A 26,432-nucleotide genomic window follows, 5' to 3' on the forward strand; every position below is an offset into this window, starting at 1 on the left:
TACATTGTGACTAACTGTTCATTACGGAGTAGTTTTAATAGTACTTATAAAAGTCAACACTTCCAAATTACAGTAGTTTATTGGTTTTTGAACTATTTTTTAACTGTTAACATTTTCCTGCCAACAATTAAAAAATGAAAGTAAATTAAAAATTGTTGACTGATAGGAGTTTTAAAATGTCAACAAGTAAAAGGAGGAATCATGACTTGATTTATCATTGCAGAAATTATTATGTTTAGCAGAGTCAATATTGGGAAAATTATTCATTTATCATAAGTTAATAACTTTGACATAAGTTAATTCTTTCTACAGACTAATTCCTCCATTCTATAATCGTTGTCAATACACTTGCAAATAATTATTATTATTTTAATAAAGGTAAGATAAAAAAAACATTAGGATTGCCTCCTCACGAGGGTACAATACACTTGCAAATTACCGCCATACCATTGCAAATTACTTCTGTTAAACATACATCACCACACCCTTGCAAATTACTGCATACAATGAGCTTTTGAATCAAGGTAAAAGTACAACTAGGATGTTTCAAACCAAAAAGTACAATTAGGTTGTCCTATCGAATTCTGGAAGCCATTAGTTAGGCAGTATAATTATGCCAGAAAATGACCCAAAATGTCATTAATTAGACACCAAAGTTACATCAAATAATTACAGAGATTCTTCTGCTTTACTAGCAACAGTTCTAGCAGAAAGCCAAGACATTTAACTGGTTTTAGTAACAAATGTCGGCAACCTACTGAAGAATGACCAGCTCATCACAGCTTAATCAGGGGTCAAGAATTCATTTCATGACTTGGTTGAATTCCCCTCTGAAGATATAGCTGAGTTTACTTACCACTTAGAGGGAAGACTAGATCAGCCTTACAATGTCGATGGTAAGAGAAGACAACGAGATGGTGCAGGAGCATGAAGAAGACCAACCTCATCCTGATGATTGCTGGAACTGGTATTTAAACAACTTTGATATTGCTGGAACTGTAATTGCAGATAGTTAATGAAACCAAGAATTGCATGGAACTTGCGAGGTGGCAAAAACTTAGAGAGGTTATAGTTATACCGTTATACCACTTCAATGACTTCAAGACAAACCAACGGTCGGTAAAGCATACACAGAATCCTGATTTCTGGGTGATTTCAATGCATCAGCATATACAGAATATCGGACCTGAAGCCTGAATATGCATAACTAAAGCAGAAAACAAAGGAAGCAATTGATACTGATGCTGCTGCCACAACCTATGCCAAAGTTGCCTCTTTCTAACAAGGTCAAGAAAGAATCTTTTCCTTTCACATCATTATTATAGTATGTGGTCAAGGCAGCTCCAAAAACTTTACCATACTAAACCCAATAAGTAAAATGATCAAATAATAACCTTAGCTCCTTCAGTCCTTCCATCTTCATGAATAGCGTTAAAACTGAAGTCAGAATTCACATAGAAACAGATCCTCCAATGGTCTTGAGATTGGCATGTTTAATGGTTCCGGACATCATACAAAAGCTGCTTCCACCAGCAGGCATATGCACAAGCCGATTGATTCTTTGTTCAACATTTCTTCCAGGGCATAAAAATGTACTGCTAAAGTTTCAGCTGATGATTTATTGGAATAGAATGCCAGACCTAGGAACTGCATATTCTGCATCTCTAAAACAAACAAGGTGTTAACCACGTGACCAATAAACAGGAAATATGCCAGAACAAAGCAACATAAAAGAGTTACAAGACTCATGGTAAAGTGATGGGAGCCATCAAATTGAGAACATGAAGATACCTTAAGAGAGGAACTGATTCCAGACTGTTTCTGGAAGACTGAGGGAGTAGATACCAGATATTGCTTTCACTGCATATAGACACCATTAGCATATCAATAGGAAGACTCCCATCTAATTTACCAATGATCACCACAAGAACATTCGCCATCCTTGAAGTGATGGTAACGATTGACATCTCTTATAATAATTTCCCTTTGTGTCACTTTTGAGACAAATTTAATGAAGATATGACAATCTTCACATGCCCGAAGGTTCTTCGTGATAAGAAGCCTTGTTCCAGGTTGAGTGCTGATAAGTCCAAAAGCAATTGCTAGCCTTTCACTGTGACTGCATACCATGCCGGTCTTCTCATCATCTTCAACATCATGGAATACTGTCCCAGTAGTTGGAGAATACCCAGCTTCCATTACCAATCCTGTCACCCTCTCTAGTTCTGCATATATAGTGTCACACATGGGATGCGAAGTGTCTCCAGAGAGGAAAGCATGAACTTCATTTTTCAATTCAATCCAACTACATGCTATGTTCTTTTTAACTCCTTTATCAATCATCAATCTTCTCACCCTTGCAACTCCATCCCATTGTCCAGCTTGTGCATATATATTAGACAAAATCACATAATTCCCAGAGTCATTAGGTTGAAGCTCAATGATCTTCTCCAATGCTAATTCCCCCAATTCTACGTTTCCATGGATCTTACACGCATTTAGCAATGAACCCCAAACAGCAGAATCCGGCGTAACCTTCATTTGCATAATGAGATCGTGAGCCTCCTTTAGTCGGCCAGTATGGCCAAGGAGATCAACCACGCATGTATAATGTTGCACCGTAGGATTGATATGATACTCTTCAATCATTTGGTTAAAATATCTCCAACCTTCATCCAGTAAACGACCATGGCGACAAGCAGAAAGGACCCCAACAAAAGTAATATGATCACACACATAACCTTGACTGATCATTTCCTCGAATAAGTCGATTGCATCATTGTAACAACCATGCATAGCATACCCAGATACCATAGCATTCCAAGCAACTACCCTTTTCTCCTGAAGCCTCTCAAACACTCTCCTTGCCACTCTAACTGACCCACATTTTGCATACATATCTACAAGAGCGGTTTTAACCTTATCTTGAAACGCAAACCCTTGCCGCCAACTAAACCCATGAATCTCCCTCCCCTGAGGAAGGGCACCAATGTCAGCTGAAGCCGAGATAACTGTCACCAAGGTAGCAACAGTAGGCCTCTGACTCGCAAACACCATCTCACTGCACAAAGTAAGTGCATCTTCCGGGTGCCCATTTTGGGCATAAGCAGCAAGCATAGAGTTCCACAAAACAACATCCCTACTTACAATTTTATCAAAAACACCTCTAGCACTCTCCAAATAACCACATTTTGCATACATATCAATAAGTGCAGCACCCACAAACACATCATTCTCCCAACCAATTCTGATAACATGCTCATGAATCTCCCTACCCTCCTTAACAGCCAAAAGCGCCGAGCACGCCTTTAGCACAAAAGGGAAAGTAAAGTTATCAGGATTAAGCCCATGATCAAGCAACTGATAATAAAGTGATATAGCAACTTGATAAGGTCCATCCCACGCATACCCACGAATCATAACATTCCATAAAAACAAATTACTCTTAGGCATTTTATCAAACAGTTGGTGTGCATAAACCAAAGCATTGCAATTACAATAAAGATCAACAAGTTTTGTAGCTAAACCAACATTTAAAGCTAACCCAGATAGGCAAATTTGAGCATGAATCTGCTTACCAGGTTCAATCGCTCTTTGAGAAATACACGATTTAAGAAGTGAGGCGTAATCTGCAGGAGACAAAGAACAACTAGGGTTGATTGAAAAATTAGATTTTGAAGATGGGTAATCAAAGTTTTTGCCGTAGTTTCTATAATTAGTAGTTACTGGTGATGCAAAAGAGTGATAATGAGCATTTTTCAGAAGTAAAAATGGTGGAATGAAGAAGAAATGGGTGTTAATTTCATTGAAAAAACAGGGTAATGAAGAACAACAGTAAGAGATTTTCCGCAAGCTTATTGCGGCATGGAATAGCATTTTGATGCATTTGATAGAAGACGAGTTTCCTTCAATTGGGGTGATTCATAAGAGGCCGCCCTTATCAAGATGTTAAATTTGTAAAATTATAGGCAAAGTGGTTTTGAGGTAAAACCAGTAGCGGTTTAAGACTTTGCCCATGAATAATAGAAAAAAAAAAATTTGCATTTAGGATTACAGTGATTTCAATAAAGAAAACACTTAAAATATGTGTTGGAACAAATCTTAAATTATATGATTACAATATAAATTGTAAATATCAAATACAACACAATGTATCTCAATCAAGTATTATCTAACTCTAAGAAATTACAGAAATTTACAAAGAATACACTAGTGTGAAAAGATCAAACTTGCCTTTCCTCCAATCCGATGACAACAAGCATGAACATGAGAATAATTATGTCCCGTAAAACTCAAACCTTGATACACTGTCAAAGGCGTGTATACACTTTCCAAAAGAGGTTTATTTCCCCCACACGGTGCTTGAGTTAAACCGGAAATCCTCTTTGAGATACAATTGACAGCAAATTTCGTTCTTAGCACTAGAATCGAAATCTAATGAACAATTCACAAAGAAGGCTAAATTTCAAGAGTTTTCAATGAGAAGTTTGCAAGATTTCGCAATGAAAACATGGAGAATTATTTTTCTTGGAGAGAAAGAACCAAAGAGAAAACTAAATCATTTCATAATCTCTCAATCATATCTTTTAATAAAAGATCGAAAAATTGCAACTGCCAGAGGGTCGCGGGTGCGGTAGCCAACCCGCGGGCGCGGACAGGGTGAACATGGTTCACTCCCAACTTTCTGGAGATGCCGGACCGCGCCTTGGGAGAGAACTCTCCTCAGACCCGCGGGCGCGGCATCCTGGCTCCCCACATACACTATATATTCCAATAATCCTCCCCCATATAGAGTGTATACTTTTAAACCTTCTCCACAACTATCAATTTAGCCACATCTCATGCATCAATGTCAATGTCCCTACGGATTGAATTGACACCTAGTACAACACACTTAACAATGATCATATCCCATGATTTCCATGTGGATTGAATCACACATATAAATCCAACCATTCGAAGGTGAAGTACACACAAGACAAATCGAATTAATCATCACTTGACACTTTTAAACAGCCATGTATCCGTATCTTTCATAAGTTCATCAAAGTCTATATGTCCATCTAGACTTCTTGAAGCGGCTAAACTTCGAACTTATTTAGGTAGGTTCTCATATACGTAATAGTGCCCTTTGTTAGGTTTTTTCCCCGCATTCACCAACCAAAATAATGTGGGGAAGTTTTTGGATTTTTTAAACAATTTTTTAAACTAATTACATCAAATAATGCATTTAAATACCCTATTTACTATTGCGTTGTAGTAAAAATTACTACAAGTATTTTGAAAAAAAAAAATTAAATACATATTGAATATTAAAAAAAAATTGCCTAACAAAGGGTTGGTGTATATATGATGTAAAACAGAAAAATAATAATAATAATAATAATAATAATAATAATAATAATAATAATAATAATAATAATAATAATAATAATAAATAGACTATACTTTTCCAGTGACTGAAGTACTATTTTGCACATATAATATAAAAGGTGGTACTACTAATAGCAAATAGTAAAATTCGTATTATTTTGCTCACACCGTAGATAGTTGGTATTATTTTAAACCAATTTTCGTTGATAATATGAGCCGCTACTGTTAGGTAGTTAAGTCGCAGTTGAATTGGAAAAAATGATGGCAACGAGGAATTAATAGTTGAATAGGAAGGCTGAAAGAAATTTAGATTATATACAAACTTATAAGCTCCTAGATAAAGCTCCTAGATAAGGCTTCTAGATACAATCTCCATGAAGCTTGAGACAGCTTACTGTCGTACGCCTACCTTCTTTGTAAATGTACAAAACAAAGATCAAAATGTAAACGAGCTAACATGTTTCAATCGTACAACAGTTCAAATTTCTATGACAAGTCAAATATGAAATCATAACATATGAACGAGGGAACCACACTATATTGCAGCGGTACTTGTGCAGGATGCAACCCTTTTCAATTGCTCCTCATATCCCATAACACATAGTAATCACCTCAAAGTAACATTTCCACCCATCATTCTCCACCTCACAAGAACAGAAGTCCCCTCTTTCAAGCAATCAGGACTACATACCTGCAAAAGAAAAATAAACAGGCTTGCTCTTCTCTTGCTGCTTCTTTTTCAGCTATTCACACTCTCTTTTTCCTTTATATAGCAGAATGGGAATCAACTAATCAAGGATATAGCTTCAAAGCTATTGAACCGCAGCACAAATTGTACAATAACCAAGGAGAGAGCAAATGTTTAAACTAACATTTGCAGAGTTCTCACAAAATCAGCTTACAAAACAAGGAATACATACTAATATTACTATGAAAAAAGTTACAATTAGAGCAAGAGAACAAAAGGTGATCAAGATAATGATAAAAAAAATCATTATACACTACGAAGCTATATTCACAAAATTTTCAAAGGCATTTGCCTGTAACAATGAAGCTTCCCCCCTTAACTCTAATCAAAATAATACATGGACTAACTATTGGGGGTGGAAAGGAATAAGACCCCATATTGATGAGCGGGAAACCCAAAGTTTGGGGAGGGGAAAAGGATTAGAAAAAAAAAAAAAAAAAAAAGGGTGGTTAACAAGATAGAGAGATGAGATCCTGTACATACATACCTCTATAATCTCTATCTTCACAAAGCTCTAAGCAGTGGTAATATACATTATAAACCCAAAAAAGGCCTGCCTAAACTTGTCAAGTCAGTAACCTGAAAGTTACGATCATCATCCCATTTACCTTTTCCCTGTAGTGCCCTTGCAGATTAACAGCTTCATCTGTAAGTAATGTCATAGCCTAGTTAGCATCTCATTAAATGACATCCATAAAATCAATTTAGCCCAACAGAGATAAATTTGTCACAGCTAAAAACCTGAAACACAGATGCAATTTAGAGACCTTTCAATTGCCTGAATACAGGAAAGGAAGTAGCCACAGCCAACCAACCAATTAAACTATAAGTTGCATAAAGAAACTTAGAGAACCCACAAAACATGAGCATGCTACCCAAGGGAAAGAGCATTATAGTTAACAAACAAAGGAATAGAGGCAAGAATAAAGAATAATAATTTGGTTAGAGATAGGCATGCTTCAAAAATTTTCACAACCTGTGATTAGGCTTGAAATTACAGACAAATCAGATTCAACTAGCTCTAAAGTTCAGAACAAGGAAAGATAAAAAATAAAGACATTTAATATCTTTCCACTCTTTTCAGCTGCTTTCTTCCCCCCATCAATCTACAAGCACAGCCTCACAGATATACAAGAAAGCCAGGAAGAGTGATTACATGGGCCCAAGGTGATTTTTAAGAAGTTAGTAGGGAGTATCAAGTGATAAGTAATTAGATAAGGAAGTCATGTTTCCCAGAAAAATCGAAAATCCATCAAAATACAAAATCCCCTAGGTATTAAAAGAAAACATTTGGCTGGGTGTGGGAGTAGACATCCCCAAATTCAATGGAGGGAGGGGGTAAATTAGGTAGCAGCTTGCCACATTTTATAGTAATTTCTTGTCTTTTCCAGTTAACCTTTTTAAATTACCTTTCAACAAAAAGTACAACTCATTATTCCATGTCAAGCAAATAACTGCCAAGTGTCTAATCCTACTGTCACTTTAACAAACCCATAACCCATCCAAGAAGAAAGAAACAGACACTACCCATCACACTCCCACAAAACAAGTTTAGATGCAACACCTGGTCTGGAGGAAAATTGAAGTCTCAATTGAAACTCACCTGTACATTGCTGTTACAAGAGCATGCCGACTTGATCTTGGCAGGTACAAGCGTGCCGAGACTAGCACTCAATAAATGGGGAGGATCATTCCAATCTCGAATTAGGGGTCCTTGCAAACACACCACTTTGCCCAGCTTGAATCTGTGACTGAGCCTGTGATTGTGGTACTCTCTGGGGGGATTTTTCAAGTTGCTGCAGCTGATGCTGTGACTGCTTTTGCGGTAAAATGGGTTGAAGTGGTGATGGATGTTGTAGCTGTGATTGTTGGTGCTGAAATTGTACCCCGTGTCCATGAACTGCCAAGTTACCTGATAGCTGCCTCTGCCCCAGACCATCGTTAACTGACGGTAAAGTTTCATTATCTGATGAAGTTGTAATAGCAGGACTGCTGATAGGACCTGATGCTGTGGGTGGATTAGTTAAAGTTGGATCGCTTAGAGATTCCAGACCTTGTTTACGTGCAGCAGTGCCGGCAGAAGATGGTGCAGGTATGGCACTAGTAGAATCAGCACATGCTGGTTGAACCCCTGCAGTTAAAGTATTATTCGCATACTGCTGCTCCAATGGGGCATGATCAGGTTGCGATTTGGTCAAAGGATCAGAATTCACTTGACGATTTTGATGAACTGCCCTCTGAAGAGCAGGCTGAGATTGACTAACCACCTTAAGGGGAGGCTGTGACTGTCCTTGTAACGGTTGATGGTTAGGAGAAGGCATTACGGTTGAGGGAAGTCCTTGGGTTGACCCTCCAGATGCTGGATTAGAAGAAACAACTGGAACCTGGCTCTGATTGCTACCATCCAAGTGAGAAGGTATTTGGCCTTGTTTTGGTGCTGCCGGAACGGAATTTGCATATGGCTTTTGATGTTGCAACTGATTTGAACTATGGGGTGACGCCAGAGGTTTTGATTGTTGCATCGTATTTACACCAGATCCTGGATATAAGCCCTGAGGCTGCATCAAATGCACATCCTGCTCCCCTTTCTCAGCAACTTGGTTTCCTGAGTTAGCTGTAAGGCCATTCAGATGAGACGGATCAATGGGAAGATTTTGATGCATCAGCACGTTATTTCTTCCCATTCCTTTCAATAGTTTAGCTGGTGGCTGAGACTGTGATTGTTGACGCTGTTGGGGATGTTGCCTGCCAGATTGCAGATACTGCTGCTGTATTTGTTGAGCTTGTCTTTGACGTTGTTTTCCCGCTTGATTCATTAATCCACTTGGGCCACTTTGCGCATTCCGCCCAAGTCCTTGAGGTGTTGCTTTTCCCACCTGGTGCTTTTGCTGCAGCGATGACTGGGAAGGCACCTGAGTGATTGGTGATGACGAAGTCAGAGGAGGCAATGACACCGGCTGAGAAGAAGATGGTGATTGAAGCTGGGAAGAGTTTTGAACAGAAGATGATACAGGTAGCTGGGAAGGAGTTTGAGCATGGGTCATCAATGCACTGGACGCAGGAAGCTGTTGCTGTTGCTGTTGCTGTTGCTGTTGATGTTGCCGCTGCAACAATCTATGCTGGATTTGCTTGTCTCTAGCAAGGCGGAGAAAGGCTTGTTGCTCTGGCGTGACAGAGTGATTTGATCCAGGAAGATGAGGAGTACCAAGCACATGAGAATGTTGCTGCGTCATTAGATGCTGCTGATGATGGTGGCCAGCATATGCTTGAAGAGGTGGAGAAGCAGACTGATTATTGAACCCAGAACTCAGAGAACCAAAAGGAGGCACCCCTGGGCTCCCAGATTCTGGCAATGTCATCTGCCGCTGATGCTCTGCATTCTGCCCAGGCTGTACACAGAAGGCAATGTAGAGTGAGTGAGATTAGGAAGTTGCACTGAATGAAATCACAGTACCAATGTTGAGTATTCATCCTATGCCTTATGGAACTAACCATCATCCACCCCCCAAAACAAATCAAAAAAATGAAATCTAAATAGGTCCCAAAAAAGAAAAATAGGATCTATATCTTATAAGCTAATTATGTACAGAAACAGCTTGTTACGGTCTCACTTTAATCAGATTGTAAGATCACTATTGATGTCACTTCCCCCTCCCCTCTTTCCAAGGCCCCAAATTGTCTTTAAAAAATATTTTTTTTTAGTTAATCAGATGATATTTGTTAACATTACTCAGCTGCTTTATGCTGATGCAGATTGAAAACATTAATGTTACTATATGGAACCAAAATATTAACAACGAAATTGACATATTGAATTTATAAAAAATATCTATAATCTCCTCCAATTAGTTTTAAACTATGTGGGTAGTGAGGCACCATATAGAGGAATGCAGTAACTTGTAACGAAGCAAAAAATAGCAGAGGAGAAGACTACAAAGGAAAGAAAAAAAAACTCACCCGCACCATATGCAATGAACCACGAGGTCTAAACATTGAGTTTCCTTGGCCAGAAGCTGTTCCAGAGTGCACATTCATGTTGTTAGGCATCCCTCCCATGTTGGAGGTCAGCATACTTCCAGTATTCAGCATTGATGAAGATGAAACCCCCTGAATTCCTGGTCTTGACATTGGCATACTTCGGCTCATTCCAGCTCCCATACCAACACCATTTCCACCAGGAAGTATACGCACACCACGATCTGATCCTGAAAGAGACCCAGACGACAAGTTTGACGGCTGAACATTTCTTCCAGGCAGCATATGATTGTACTGCTGGAGTCTTTGCTGCTCCTCAATAGGCATAGCTGTAGACCTAGGGACTGGGTATCTAGCATCCCTAGCAAAGCAAAAGGTTAAGATCAAGAAGATTCATTCACAGATATGCCACAGCAAATCATGATCTCGAATCATAAAGCAAATTACCGAGAGTTGGAAAACTGAGTTTGAGATGCCATATTGTTATTAATACCCATGCTAGGAGAACCTGGAAGACCTGGGATTGAGGTATTGAGACTGCCAGATGGGTGCATTGACGGACTAGCACCTTGATTTGGCAATGTCAACCCTCCAGCATGCAAACCTTGAAACCCAAGAGGAATTGTATCTTGGTTGGATGCAGCAATATCACACAGATCAAGTGGCCTGGCAGAAGTGAAAACAAAAATGAGGATCTAGGATTGAACACGATAACAGTAAAGATGACATACAACAATAAATGAAAGATCATCCCATCCTAGGAAACACTTCAAAAGTTCTAAACAATGAATAAAACTCACGTCAGAATCACCCCATTCAAATTGTTCGGCATGACTTGGGAGAGTGCACCAACATGTGACCCATGAACAGGAGTTATTTGCTTCAGATCTGGATTATCATTCTTCACAAGCAGGAAAGATCAAGTTAAAAATTAAAAGAGATTTCAAAATCAAGGTAGGAAACACATAGGAGTGTAGGACCCTATTACAGCTTACACAATTGAATGAGTAAGTTTTCCTAACTTTTTGTTGCATAAACCTAAAACTTCACAGGAGAAATTCCAAACCAAAAAAGAAAAAGCAACATATTTCATCTGAATTTGAGTCAATTTTTCTGGGATTATTACAAGGCAAGGTAACCATTTTACAGCCACCAAAGATCTTTTAATGGTTAACCAGAATAATAATCACATCACTCCCATGAGACAAAAATGAGCAAAAGGAAAACACAAGTGTATACAATAAGGACGATAACATTAAATTCAAGTACGCCGCTGGATAAAAAAAAAATGACTTTGCAACAGCAGATGTTATTTGTAATCTATAATTCAATCTATTGTCCATATTGCTTTAATTGCTTCACAATGAATAGCAATCAAAAACTTTCGCATCTCGACAAACATTACTAATCTCTGATCTCCTATATATTTCATACGTAGAAAAGCTAAAAAAAGCTAACACCGCTTTCAAAGCAGATGACCCACCATTAACTGCAATAAAACCACAAGCAATTAATTGAATGCAAACTATCAAAACCTCATAAAAGAACTGCAGAATAGTTTAGGAATTGTAGGTTTTTAATAAGAAACTCATCTGTTACTGCCATTGCTAAACACCTTAAGTTATAGCGAACAATACTTCATCAATGCCTTCAAACAAAGGGCCAAAATAGCACCACAATTGAGACTATAAAAAATTCCAACACAAACCAGGAATTGGAGGAAGAGAACTAATATTGAGCAATATGGGATAGCAGCAGTGAATATATGCTACATACCAGTCTAACTGAGTTTATTACAATGCCTCTATAGAAAAGAATGATTAGATACTGCTATGATATTAAAGATGATTCTGAATGACCCTTAATCACACAGTAGTTATTTCCCAATTCATAATACTATTGAAAGCATAGGCAATCATTCAAATCATATGCCTATGCATTTTTAAAATAAAATAAAATAAAATAAAAATAAAAATAAAATAAACTACAAAACACAAAAAATTAAATTAAAAAAAATAAAAAAAAACCTGTTTTTTCCGGTAATGCAACTGCTGCCCAATATGAATAATCTTCTCAAAATGGGACTTGATAGTATCCTCCTCCATCGGTCTTTGCAGTTGCTGAAACAATTGTCTCGCACTGCCCTGAAAAAACCAAGTATGATACATTCAGAAAAAGCAGGCTTCCCCAACACTATGATGCAACAAGGAGAGAACGCGTCATTACAAGCAATTCTAAAGCATATATATATATATATATATATATATATATATATATATATATATAATAATAATAACTTAGAATAGCCTATTAATTTACCTTTGGTATCCCAGGTAACGTAGAAGGATATGGTGCAGAAGATCCTGAATCTTCAGCACCATCACCAGGAGTCCTGTCCATCAAATTTTTGTGCTGCTCCTTGCACTCTTCAGGTTTGCGGAAAATGCACTGGAAAAATCAGCAAGAACTAATAAGCAATATCTCTTTGGCAAAAGGAAAAAACATCAAGAATTAAGTTTGACTGTAAGAAATCGATTTGTGGAACAAGTGAAAAATCACTAATCATAACAGTTCCTCAGAATACCTTGAATCGCAAAGTACTGTTAATAGCATCACTTACAAGCTCCCAATTTGGACCCATATCATGAACAAGCACAATAAGTGCCTAGAGCAAAAGAGAGCAAAGAATATCAGGCAAACTCAAACTATATAACAAACTTACAGCTGGTAGTAGAAATGGAAAAGATAGCAAACCTGATCTTCAAAAGAAGACCATGGGCTTCCAGAGCCAGGCTGCACAGCAGGCACCTACAAGCAATATTCATCAGTTCATGCTGTGATCACATAAAACAACCAAACAGTTTTGTTTTATACCAACAGAAGGGTCCAAGGTGGTAGAGACATATCAGGTCATACACTGAAGGACTGCACTAATCGAAACTAGTCTAAAGGTTGTTCCCGGTATTGTATTCATATATTTTTACAATAACTAAAAAAACAAAAACAAAACACACTCTTCATATATTTACCTTAAGCCCTTTCGCTTTTCTAATCCTATCCCGACCTCCAATCAATTTGATGATTTTACTCTGGCTTGACATGTTACTCATTTGAGAAGCAACTGGTGAAGCAACTGACCCACTCATGGGCATTGTGTTATCAAAAGAATTATCCAACGACTGCTTCAATGTCTTTGGCTTCTTAGCATGGTGACCAAACGGGCCTACATATGGGAGTGGAATAAACAATCAGTTAATATGGTTATACAAAGGTAATTAAAAAGTGAGATAAGAAAAAAATTAATTATAAAAAAAATCTCACCACTATTCCCATTGGATTCAGGCTGGTGACAGTCCAATCTCTTTCTTGCGTGATCTTTCTGTATTTGCAATAAAGAAGATGCAGGACATATAAGTATCATCCAGACATAGTCCATATATAATCCAAACCACCACAGATAAAGAATTACAACTAAGCATCTATGTTTGAGCAAAATATCAATAAAAAATGCCAGTCTCTTCTAAAAAAACTTCACTTCACCACGAACTGCTACCCCCTCCGTCAATTTTCTACAGTTACATTTGATTTGTTTTACGCGGAAAATAAGAGAAAGACTTTGGGAGTACGTAAAATGAGAAATTTTGTTTTGAGAGAAGGCAAATATTTTGGTAAATGGAAATAGTTGCTTTGGGAATTGGTAAATTTTGGTAAATAGGAAAAGTTGCATTAGAAATAGGTAATATGAGGGTAAGTGTGTATTGGGAGTGTGAAAATATGGGGTAAGTATATTAAATTAGTATTCTATATCAGGAAAGTTTAAAAAAGTAACCACAGAAAGGATACAGCCAAAATAGAATACGTAACTATAGAAAAGTGACGAGGGAGTACCACACACAACTAGAAAGACAAGATATGCACAAGCACTTAATGCCCACTTCCAAATTCACCAGCAATAATACCACTACAGATATGGTTTAGGAACCCCAATCAAATTATTGTATTTTACACAACTAAAAAGACAAGAAATACACAAGCACTTAATGCCTACTTCCAAACTCACCAGTTATAATACCACTACCAATTAGTTTTAGAAACCCCTACCAAAATATTATATTTGTGAACTGATGAAGGGCCAAAATGTCAAGGAAAAGATGCTAGAATGTTACAATAGATATAGGAGGGTACCAAATGAGGCAACATTTAGTCATCTGAAAATAGGTAAATGTACAATAATAGATGGGTTTGATATGACATCTTCGCTGTGCTGCTTCAGTACAGCTATATAAATGGAACAATTTGTCTTAGGAAAGGATAAAAGATGCTTCAAAAAACCAAAAAAAAAAAAAAAAGGTTTACAGAAGGAGGAAACAAAGGGATGCCTGGGAATTGGTGAAGACTAACAACCAAAGAGTTTGGTTGGAATTAAATGGCCAGAAAACCTTATATTTTTCGAAGAAAGGCTTATGATGATTGATGAGTATAACTATTAAAGGAGCATCAACATAGTCAATATAGAAGTTGATGCATCTTTGCCCTTTCTTTTTATAATCTTAGTGATTATGTTTTCCTGCTTTTATTTCATAATTGCAATACCCCATAATCACAAATTTTAAATTTCTTTTAACTGTAGAGCTTTCAGCCATAAGTAGTAAACGATATCCCTTGCCTGGAGGCAAGATTATGTATGGCTACTTTGGTTTAAATCAGTTTTTAAATAATAGATAGCCTCTTCATACCAAAATATATAAACTAACTGAAAGCCCGTTCAGCCTTATCAAACTTTGCAGACATGGAAGTAAACTATGAGAAAGTAAGGATCACCTGCTCATTTTGGAAAGAAGAATCAACCTGCCACCTAGAGTCATATGCCGCACCCTGCAACCATTGAGAATAAAGCAAACAATTAAGTTGAGTAATATCATTTAACCCAGTATTCAGTTTAACAAATTACTTACCGGATGCTTAATTTTCTTCTTCTTCTTGGGCTTTGCCAAAATTTCTGCAGAATCAAATGTAGATTGATTCTCATAGTCCATAGCAGAATCAACCTCTGAGCCTCTTGGGACAATGGACCCACCATGCAGAGTACTCATGTCATCCTGGTAAGAATTAGTATCTCCACTAGAAGCATCTGCCCTACTTGGTGCAGGAGCAACACCCATGGACCCTGGACCAAAGGGACCCACAACCCTCGGCCTAGAAGCAGTGCGTACCCTTTTCGTGGGAATAGAACCAACATGAAAATTTTTGTCAGCAGGCCTTTTTCCCATTAAGGCAGACTGAGGGGTTCCATTTCTGCTATCCACACAGCGTCCATAGGCAAGATCACCTCCCAATTCATATGATCTAGCAGAAGGATATGATTTCATATTTTTTCGTTTCTTTTTTGATGGTCTCTCAGTGTCAAATGCTCCAGGCAGGTAGTAAACATTATCTCCTTCATCTTCTTCATAATCATTCTCTTGATATCCAAATTCTAAAACAGTAAAGAGCAATTGTTAAACATAATAACCACTGATTCAGCAAAAATAAATATAAAAAAGTCAGCACACCAAGCAGTACCTGCTGTAGCATCATAAAAGGATGTATCAACTTCCTCCTGTACATTGTTGCTCGCCCTCTAAATGATCACGACATCCATGGAAAGGTGCATAAAGAGAGAAGGTTAAACGTGCTATAAAGAATCACATTTAAAAGGGGGTAAAAAAAAACAAACATACAAAATGCAGAGCTCAATAATTGTTGCATAACCTTCAGTGACTATCTGGGATCTAAAATAACTTAGTGATAAAAGAACAATGTAAGAAGTATCCAACATAGAGAATTAGGATATATAGCATGACATTTACAAAGACTAGATGTGTGTACCTCAAGCTCTGTTAAACATGATTCAATTGATTTTCTGTACGTCTCTATTGCACCCGGAGGAACCAAATAAAAGAGATTTTCCTGAAAAAAGTAAAGGAGTAAAAAATAAGACCACATACAGCAGAGAGACATGTAATATTAAACATACAAATTAATCTCTGAAGACATCCAGATAAAACACACATCACTCATGTGAGAAAAACTGTAAAATAAAAATCAGCCATGGGAGGAGTTGAGAACCTTGGAATCACATAAAGCTATTTGTCATGAGGATAATTGATTTTAGGTTCAAGTGTTCAACCAATTAATGTAGTTACACACAGTCCAAAAGGAAGAACCCCCCAACCAACCTTTATTACACCCTGTCTCAAAATGATGGTATTTTTTTAAAATAGATTTAGACATCCCATAATATGTTAATCTTGTCTTGGGTAAATGCATAAACAATAGTGTATAATTCACATATCTTAGTTTTTATAACAGCAATGAATCAAACAATACTCCCCTTTTCTTAAAATCTTGATAAGCCGAGTGATTTCCCTTTCCTTAAATCCCCCAATTTCACTAAGTTACAACAATTATGGGGCTTGGGTGTCTAATCTATAAAAGATCAAAGCCAAGTATTTATAGCCATTTAAGGCAACATAAACAGGCTGGGCAATGTACAAAGGATAGAGATTCCAATAAAAGGCTAACAAGTGGAATGCAACCATACACACATGTTGACATGTCATCTTTTAAGCAAAGAAACCCATGGAAAGAAACAGATAGCCATATGTCATTCCCAACATCACCAAATGTTGTACAAACCAGCATAGCAATGAAAATCCAAACATACCTCGGTTAGCTGGTCCTGCCAGGAAACTCCTGCCAGGTCCATATCATATGCAACATCCGGAGTCCCTGAATCCTCAACTTTAACAAGAGGTGTTAGAGAGCAATTGTATTGCAAAAACCTAACTGCATATCCGTAGAGAGAAAGGTCCTGTTTACTTCCAGTAGATTGCAGCTTCTCTTCAGAAGCTTCACCCTGACCAACAATAACATGCAATAAAGTTATAGGCACTCAAAAGCAATATCTCCTATCTAATAACAGATGCCATCAGGAAATGTAAAGTAGCACCACATAATATAACCTTAAAAACAAATATGATATCAAGCAGCAGAAGACATATCCATTCACAAACAAAAATTGCATTAAGACTTGTTACTTTATTGTGATTCACATGGGACAGAATGAAAACAATTACCCAAAGAAAAACTAGAGCATACCAACTCAGAGACACAACAGGCTAACGAACTGAAAAGACATCACTACATTGAAATATAACATCATAATAAAATTTATATCCAGCATCAATACTGTTCATTTTTAATCAATAAACAACAGGCCAGCAACAATGATACAACGATGTCAGAGAGGAACATAGAGTAAGCCTGCTACAAAAAACAAATTTGATCAAGACTATTTGGACAAACTATTACTCCCTTTGTTTCATAATGTTAGTCCCATTTAAAATCTTTTACGTAAATTAAGAAAAAGGATGATTCATGTACATTGGGGCCAATAAACATTAAGACCATTAAAGTTTTGCATAGGGACCATTATAACGAGGGTAATATGGGGAAATAAAGAGGATATGTGAGGGATTAAATTAGAAAGTGGTACAATCAATTTCAAACGCCCAAAATAGAGAGTGGGACAAACAAAATAAAACGGAGGGAGTAAATGACAATACAAAATGAAAACCACACATTCCAAAGGTAAAAATTAGATAATAGCGGACACGCAATACCATATCAGGAACTCCAACCTCATCCTTCGCCTGTCCACTTGCATCTGCAATTAATGAAGCATCATTCATACATTTTTCTAACTGAGAACTGGCAACATTCTCAGCACGAAGACTTGCTGAATGCCAAAACTCCATCACGGCGTTTGCCAAAGTATGGGCTACACTTTTCTGCTTCATAAACTTATGTTGTTTTTCCGATCTTGACCGAGAAGCAAGGGCTACCTGGTGGCCAAGTTGAGCAGCAGCTGTTATCTTCCAAACACGCTCCTAGAAAAAATTGAAGAGTGCAAAAAATAAGATAAGAAAGATATATGACACTGATGGAACTTGCTGAAATGTCAGGCAACAGAAATCACAAACTCCGGGACTAGAGGACCAAACGAATTAAAAGTATGGCAAAGACAAATAAAAGACAGGTTCAGCTTCACAGACCTGTGAAAAATCATTTGCTAACCAAGCCATCTCTTCAAGAACAAAATCCCAATGAGATTTACGTTTGTGCTCCCGTGGCATCAAACCAACAGACAACTCTGCTATTCTTTTACGTTTGGCCTGTTTGAAAAACCATAATCCTTTGATCAAAAAGCAACAGGTACACAATCTAAGAGCTAAGATATCATAAATGAAGAAAAAAGAAAAAAACAAAAAAATACCTCTATAATCCGTGCCTCTTCTAATATTCTGTCCTCGTGTGCCTTGTCAAACTGCTTCTGCTGGTTATCATTTGAAGTTTGAGGCTTCGAAGCAGGAGGTGGAGCAGGAATATCATTGTTATTCACCTCTTGGGAAGAAGGTTCGACAGAGGAAAGTGGTCCCACAGGACAAGAGCTCTCTGCTTTGGGAACAGAATCACCTAGGAGAACATGCTCTTTATCGGGTTTTGTCTCAGCATGATCATTTGCCCCTAACTCCTCTCTATTATTAGGACACTCAAGCTTGTCAAGCTTGTCTCTAGAAGAAGATTTATCTACCTCAACTTCTTGATCCTTATCAGCAAAGCCATTGCCTTGGTGACTGAGAGAATTCTGAACATCCTTAACACAAGAAGTTTCTACTGTATTGGTAACATGCTTCTCATACAGCATTTCATCATCTACACTGATGGACTTATCCCCAAGTGGTAGCTTGTGCTCCTTAGGGGCCCCATTACTATCTACATTCTTTAAGTTAGTATACAAATCACTCTCAGTATTTCCATTTCCATCAACACTAATGCTAGTATGGGTGCAAGAAGACTCAGAATCTATTCCCTTAGTAACAACTGCAGCATTGTAAATAAGGGCATCATTTGGTGTCGATTTGCCATCACCGTTGAGTTTACCACACTCATCTGGTTGGGAAGAACTAGCGATATCTTCCTTTTTCTCTGTACCAGAACCAGGAGGACCTTCAGCGTCTACAGTAACTACATCTTCATTTACTGCATCTAGATCAGTTTTGACAGAGGTAGTAGCAGCAGGAACATCATCAGCTTTTACTCTTGAAGTACCCAGTTCCTCCCGTTTATCCTTTAAAGTTGACATATTTAACTTACCTTCAGAAATTTCAATAGGTCTAGAGGTTGTTGATAGATGCAAGCCATGTGCGCCATCTGACTCTATTACAAACTTATTCTCAGGAACAACCGGTTTTGAAAGTAATCCATGTCGACCAGGCAAAGCAGAATTATGTCCACCACGAGTAGCCATGTCACTGGAACTTGATCGAGGGCCATCACGGTTTGTCCGAGACCGATTCCTTCTCTTATATGCTTGACCCTTTTTGGGCTGAAAAATAGGGGAGTCCTCGGAATCTTTGACACTTTGGCTCCCATCAAGTTGAGAAGAATGCTCTGAAGGAGTGATGCTAACCCTAGTAGGATGTTTAGACTTTCTTTCGCTTTCAAGAGTCTCATTATCACCATCAAAATTATCAGCACTATTTGGTTCACAGGCTGTAGTAATACCCAGTCTCCCACTACTTTCCACAGAATCTCCATGAGGTGAGGCAGTCAGTGCAAAACTGCCTTTTGCTTCACTGTATCACAATTTAAAAAAAAATCGGTAACTACTGATCAATACACAATGTCCACGCTTCCGCATAAGAAATCAAGTTTAGGAGCTAGCTACCTGGTCAAAATCTGATCTGGGTGTTGATACGTATGTGAAGTAGACTGGACACTCACTGATGCAGCATGACCAAATTTGAAGTCAAGAGGGTTTCCACCCTACAAAGAGAAGGGCATTAGCAACAAAGTATTTGACACATGAACCACACAGCAATAGAGGATGGCATTGATGCACTGAAAAAGGATGATAGAGATTCTTACTTTCTCAAGAAACTCAAGCTCTCTCCTCCTCTCCTCTCGAACATCATATTCCAGCCTGTCATGAGTGTAAGTATTGTAGGTAAAACAACAAAAAAAAAAACAACAATCTCTAAGAGATAAATCCATCTTACCTTAGATCAGCCTGTGCTTTTGCAATTGCTGCTCGGCGTGGAGAGGGTTTGTTGCCAATACCAACTCCACCGTCAACAACTCCTCCCATGGAATCAACCTCAGCATTTACGAGGAAAGTAGATCCAGAACTAAATCCATGCATTCCTATCCAGAAAGCTATAGCTGGTCCCCTTCCATTGCTCTAAAATTTGGTCAGGTCTCTGAAGAAAAGAAAATTACAAAAAAAAAAAAAAAAAAAAAAAAAAAAAAAAAAAAATTAGTTACCTCAAATTATCACTAAAATTTGACAGTAAAAAAGATGAAAAAAAAAAAAGGAAGGAAATAGATAAGTCACAATAAAGAAACTGGAATAGAAAAGGAAAAAAAAAAACCAAAAAAAAAAAGAGGGAGAGAGAAATTATAACTGCTTAGCACAAAACTTGACTAGCAGTTTGATAGGACAACTATAGACTATAGAAAACAGGTAAGTATACTGAAGTTTAGCCATATTGCAATAATTGCATACAGCCAAAATTCAAGAACGGTCTCTCCACAATTCTGGACTACATATAGGGCTTACATACATCTGTGAATCCATATACACAAACCATACAACTGGATTCTCAAAAGTCATTGCTGTTGTATACAATAAAAGGTTAAAGGTAAACTATCATCAAGAAAGATAAGCAACACAGTACAACAAATACCCACACCAAACCAGGGCCCAGAGTCTAAGTCCTTGAAGAATTTTACTTGATTAATGGAAATTTGTATAATATAAATTTGCACTCTAAGATCTGTTAGCATGTTGCAGTTGTCCAATTAAGTCCCACATAATAATTACAATCCCCCAGCCATATAAATTCTAAGATCTGCTAGAATGTAGCAATTGTCCATTTAAGTCCCAATAATTATAATTTCCCAGCCATAAAAAGATCCAAATTCATGGAGAAATCATAGGTCTCTCATGCCTGCTTAGATATGAGCTTAAATAACAAGAGTAATTGACTCTAAAAAATCAAAATTAAAAAAAAAAAATAAGCAGAAAACTAAATCTAATGGATACCTTAAGGCGGAACCCATTAATGACATATTTGTACATATATCTAACTTTTTATGCTAATAAGGTCTGAAACAAAATAAGTACCAAAAAACCTTTGCCATAATCCTTAACAACCCCCCTTATCTTTGCTCCCTGCACCCTCCCTCCTTCTCTCAACTCACGGCCTTGTCGTCAAAAAGCCAGCAGCCAATAACTAATGTGAAAGTCAAAGACAAATCCATGACTTCCTAGCAAACAATCAAGCAACTACGATATCATGCATTTAAGATATACATTACCAAAATCAGAAACATCTATCTAAACGGATAAAAACATGAAAATACTTGGCAAAAATCCCTTATCGGAGTTAAGTGGCTACTGTTTCAACTACAATTTAAGGATAAAAAAAAGTAATAAACAATTTCACAATAAAGGCACACAGTTAAGCCTCAACACTTGAATTCAATAATGAGAGCAAGATCAATTACAGGAAATTTGGACAAGAAAAAAATAATAATAAGCTTGCTACCAGATCAATAATTTCGGATACTAGCAAAATTTACCAAATTAAGCTCCAACTAACTCGATAAAAATTATACGGTAAAAGATCTAAGAGAGAGAGGGGGAAATATATATATACCATCCAAAACCACCTATTGAAGCTCCAAACTACCAATTGAGGTAGGAAACCATATATGAATAAAAATTGAAAAACAGGTGAAGATGTTGTTAAGAAAGAATGAGTGAACACTGGATGTTGTTTAGAAAGAATGAGTGGACAATGGATGTTTTAAACGTTCGAGTAAAAACAAAGGAAAAAGAAAAGCTATTTAAACCATCAAAGAAAGTCTAGCCAGTTGCTTGAATCCTTTGATGGCCAGCCAATAGTATTTCAAGTACAGAGACTGAAGAGAAAGGAGGTACAGGGTAAAATTAAGAGAGCTCAGAGCAGTACGTCAAACACAGTGCAATAAAAGAAATTAAATGGCTCAGGTTCCTACTACCAACAGTTGTGTGTCATTGAATATCAGATTCATTGAATATTTAACGTTATAAATCCTAATTTTCAAAATCCATTTCAAATAACCTCACCTTCTATATAGACACATACATGCTATACTTCTTTACATATATTTATAACTAGTATATGTATGCATGTGATTGTGTGTTTGTGCGCGTGCATGCATGCACAAATGCATGTATTTGTATATTATGTACACTTATTTTAATCACTAATTGTAGCTTTCCCATTAATATTGTAAGATTTTCCTTTTCATTGCTTATCCTAGCTGCAAAAGACTTTATTACTAGATTACAAATATTAAAAATGCTTTATTGCTCAGGCGTTCAAAGAACTTACGTAGGGAAAATTATGATACACAAATACCCATTGACACTGCCAATCTAGAATGTAATTCCGTATGTCATATACTATACATACTCACAGCAACCCTCCAATAAAACGATGAGGGAGTTTTGACTTGCTCTCGTGCCATGCTCCATATACTATTGAGGAATATCATGGGCAACTATCAATAATTTGTTCATAAAAGAAGGTAGGAACAAAGAATTTGACGAAACAAACCTGAAACTCACAATATTGTTTGGATTATATATATTAATACCACGATGACTTTTCTCATTAGCTGAATAACTATTATCTTTGTACAATAATTACATTGCAAACAAAAACTAATGTTTTAACATGTAAATGGATATTAACATTTAATACATATTGACCAACAAAATGGTCAAGGGAGGGTGGGAGGAGATATAAGAGCAGTGTTTTCAACACTCAAATTTAAAATAGGTGGGCAGATATGTATCTAATCTAATGCTGATATAACCAAGACTAATTAACTGAGACAAAATAGATTAGTAGCAGAACACAGCCACAGCAAAGTTTGAAAACTGTACAGACTTGCAGAAGATGTACCGAAATTGTACCGTGCGCTATCAGCAAACAACGAAATGAATGCTAATTAATAACAACACTAACAAGTGAACAAATAAATGAAACAATAATTCCTCATTTCACCTTAGAACAACATTCTACAGATGCCAACAACACAAAACCTTGACTAGAAATGATCAAATAATGACCTCCCGACAACGAGCTTCACTTTACATCTAGAGCGAACTCAAATTACAGTTTAGCATTCAATGCCACAGATAAAAAGCCTCGAGATTTAAAGAACTGATCACAAACAAGCACCCCATCACCATCCCAACAAAAATTGAGCAGCATAATGCAAGGAAAATCACATTTCGACAATCCCCAGCTCATCAATTGACCAAACAAGTCGAAAATCAAGACAAATTGAACACAATTTAACATCCACTAACCCTAATTTCCCAAACTTGATGACATTCTAGGGTTTGCGAACCCAAAAAACAAAAAATTAGGTCAAAATTGAAGGTCGAGAAGATCACCTGAGCAAATTACAACACCCGCGCAACGCGAAACCCTTTGATAAAAACTCTAGGGCACGAGAATCAAGCAAAGTATGAAATCCGTTGCCCTAATTTTCGAAACTAGGGTTTTTTTAGGGCTTGTAAAACGAAAGTGAAATAAAATAAAATTTGATTTTTGTTTATCCCCCTTTTCAAACAACGAATTCCCAGCAAAATTTCATGAAATTATCAACCAATTTCTCTCTCCAATTTCTCTGTAAAAATGTTGAAGCATGCAAACACGTCCTCAAATCGTAGTGTACTCAATTTTTCTATTTTTTTGCTGTTTTTGTTTTCCCCCTTTTTCCCAGAAAAAAAAAATACAAGCTTTTCGACCTCGACGTTGTTGGTTCTTCGTTTCAAAAAAAATAAAATAAAAATAATTTTTTTCCCTCGTGGATTTTTTTTTTTCCTTTTTCCCAAGACAATAAATAAAAAAAAAAAAAACAAAACTTAGGTTTTTTTTTTCTTTTTCTTTTTTTTCCCTCTCTTTTGGTGTAATAAATAAATTTTGGTTTTGTTTTTTTCTCTCAAAATTGAGTATCTTGTTTTTCTCTCTCTAAAAAGATGTGTAATAGTGGTAAGGGGATCTAAATAGTAAGAGGAAGCAAAGTGAGCTTGGACGTGGGGAACTATGTTTTTATAAAATTGTAAAATTGAGGGAATATGTTGGATTTTGGGATAGAATAATGTTTTCGATCGGAAAAATAATTGTATCATTAACAGAAAGTATTTTCACGTTATAATAAATAATTAGCTATGTAGAATACAAATGCAAATGTATTAATACAGAACATAAGTTTACGATTAGGATAATAGAGACGAACCTGAATTTGCGACTTTAATAGAGGTCGTCATCGTTCACTTTGTAAATAAAGGTGGAATTTATATATGAGTTTCATAAATTTCATAAGAACAGTAATATATAACTCATGTGTGGTCATCAGAAAAAATTCACGCGGAGAAAGACTCAACCATGAGAGATATATTAAACTGAAATGCATAAACTACAAAGTTGAGAGCTTTTTAGAAACCGATATTGTTAATGACGAATCCAATGCACGATAAATGTTATATGCGAACCGGGAAAAAAAAAGAGGGGAAGCAAGGGGCTAGCATCTACCTAGACACGCATGAATACATAATCGAAAATTTATTCTCACAATTTGACATTTTTGCAAATTTATGATTCGAATATGCTCATTTTTGGTACAATATAAAGGTGATTGTTGAAATATACTTAGTGATTAGGGGATTTTTATCCTCCAATCACCGTCTGACAAGTGGACCAACCAGGTTCCGCCACGTGTCCTTCACGTAGGCCAATAGGAGCCTGCCACGTGTCAATCACAGATTCGTCCTCTGCGGACCAATTGAGACACGCCACGTGTCCACCCATGCCAAATGGGAAAACCGGCCATCAAGGCCCAATCCAGTCTAGAGGCCCGGTCAGCCCTAGGTTTACCTTAAACCTAGAGAGTGGCACGCTTCTCAAGGCTATAAATACTTAACTAATCCTCATTAGTTGGGGGATCGAGAAGAAACATACATTAATTACACACAGTAATAACCGGCTGATCTCGCTAACAAAGCAGATTACCAACACTAAGCACTCTCACCTAGAGAGACCTTATTACTTTAATTTCCGTATTAATTACTCCTTAATCAGGTACTAACTTGACCGTTGGAGGCGGAGCTCTCAGGAGTCTCCGTTATTTTGCAGGTACAGGCGTCCGGTTCCAGTCTCGGAATTGTAACTCTCCCGCAGGACATCAGAAAACCCCGAAACATTTGGCGCCGTCTGTGGGGAGAGTACTTCAGAGATGGCATCCAAGTCTGTACCGACTCCAGAAGTGAGGCGTCCCCTAGACGACCCTCAAGTTCAGTCGGACCATGATACTGAAAGTGAATTTGAAGTTGAAACTCATACAGCTCCAGACGGGACCCTAAGGGCCCGACGTACCCGTCATACCGAAAGGAGGGAACGGGAGCATCTTCAAACAGGAAGCGAGCCAGCAGGCGCACCGCTTGCTCGGCAACAGCCGACTGATGGGTCTGCTCCCATCACAAGGAACGAACTCATGACCTTCATGAGGGACTTCAAGGGAGAGATTCAAGAGTTGATCAACAAAAAAACCGCCTGCTTCAGTCAAAGAGCAGTCGGCCAAGAAACCTTCCACTTCACTGAAGAGGAAGCCAGTTCAAGGGCGAGAGGCGACTCCTCATCCTAAATCCAAAAAGCGGGAGACACCTGCTCTTGATTTCACAAAATTCCGTTATCCTACGGGAAACAGGAAACCGGTTCGTCATATTCAGGCGGACGGGTCAAAGCAAACGTTCACAGATGCTCGGCTCCTGCTAGAGCAGAAGAAGAGTGACCGATTATCAGAGTCGGCTTCTACTTCAAATTTTCAAGACAGTTTGCGAAATGCCTCGATGAGGCATACTCAGTCGTACCATGAGAGTCAGTCAGGCGGCACCTCCCGTCAGTCCGGCTTTCATAGTGCCCAGGCGGTACCAAACTTACCATTTGTGCCGCAACAACAGTATTTCATGCAGCCACCTCCATTTGGTGGACCTGCAGCAAAAAACGTCCAACCTATGGACTGGCAGCTACGGCTGCTTAGACTTGGTGAACAGCCGTCGGCCTTCTCCAAGGAAATTACTGAAGCCGCTCAGCCGGCCAAAGTAAAAAATGTTCTAGTAGGCGCCTATGACGGCACTACTAACCCAGAAGACCATCTGATGGCATTCACC

General features: G+C 37.6%; 2 protein-coding genes across 7 annotated transcripts; both read right to left on the bottom strand.

The window, feature by feature from the left end:
* Positions 1 to 297: 297 nt before the first annotated feature.
* LOC110687727 (pentatricopeptide repeat-containing protein At3g46790, chloroplastic-like) lies at positions 298 to 4,079 on the bottom strand. 3 transcript variants are annotated; one of them, XM_021864347.1, is made up of 3 exons: positions 1,792 to 4,079; positions 1,079 to 1,664; positions 298 to 996 (listed from the first exon to the last, which is right to left on the bottom strand). In XM_021864347.1, exon 1 carries the CDS (start codon positions 3,874 to 3,876, stop codon positions 1,909 to 1,911), a length of 1,968 nt encoding a protein of 655 aa, XP_021720039.1. In that variant the 5' UTR covers positions 3,877 to 4,079; the 3' UTR covers positions 298 to 996; positions 1,079 to 1,664; positions 1,792 to 1,908. The 3 variants fall into 3 exon arrangements, with proteins under 3 accessions (XP_021720039.1, XP_021720038.1, XP_021720037.1); XM_021864346.1 differs by having other exon boundaries at positions 298 to 1,656; XM_021864345.1 differs by having other exon boundaries at positions 299 to 1,664.
* Positions 4,080 to 6,319: 2,240 nt separating this feature from the next.
* LOC110687728 (chromatin modification-related protein EAF1 B-like) lies at positions 6,320 to 24,099 on the bottom strand. Of its 4 annotated transcripts, none has more exons than XM_021864351.1 (23): positions 23,655 to 24,099; positions 20,200 to 20,400; positions 20,069 to 20,123; positions 19,869 to 19,966; positions 18,414 to 19,776; positions 18,193 to 18,312; positions 17,779 to 18,027; positions 16,803 to 16,994; positions 15,965 to 16,045; positions 15,659 to 15,716; positions 15,052 to 15,572; positions 14,918 to 14,971; positions 13,418 to 13,475; positions 13,126 to 13,319; positions 12,851 to 12,904; positions 12,681 to 12,761; positions 12,416 to 12,544; positions 12,124 to 12,240; positions 10,897 to 10,997; positions 10,544 to 10,762; positions 10,079 to 10,457; positions 7,725 to 9,510; positions 6,320 to 6,767 (listed from the first exon to the last, which is right to left on the bottom strand). In XM_021864351.1, exons 2-22 carry the CDS (start codon positions 20,340 to 20,342, stop codon positions 7,810 to 7,812), a joined length of 5,967 nt encoding a protein of 1,988 aa, XP_021720043.1. In that variant the 5' UTR covers positions 20,343 to 20,400; positions 23,655 to 24,099; the 3' UTR covers positions 6,320 to 6,767; positions 7,725 to 7,809. The 4 variants fall into 4 exon arrangements, with proteins under 4 accessions (XP_021720043.1, XP_021720042.1, XP_021720040.1 ...); XM_021864350.1 differs by having other exon boundaries at positions 10,079 to 10,448; positions 17,761 to 18,027; XM_021864348.1 differs by lacking the exon at positions 23,655 to 24,099 and having other exon boundaries at positions 17,761 to 18,027; positions 20,200 to 20,342.
* Between the last annotated feature and the right edge of the window lie 2,333 nt (positions 24,100 to 26,432).

This window comes from Chenopodium quinoa, unplaced genomic scaffold, assembly GCF_001683475.1.
Source record: "Chenopodium quinoa cultivar QQ74 unplaced genomic scaffold, ASM168347v1, whole genome shotgun sequence".
NCBI classification, from domain to species: Eukaryota; Viridiplantae; Streptophyta; class Magnoliopsida; order Caryophyllales; family Amaranthaceae; genus Chenopodium; species Chenopodium quinoa.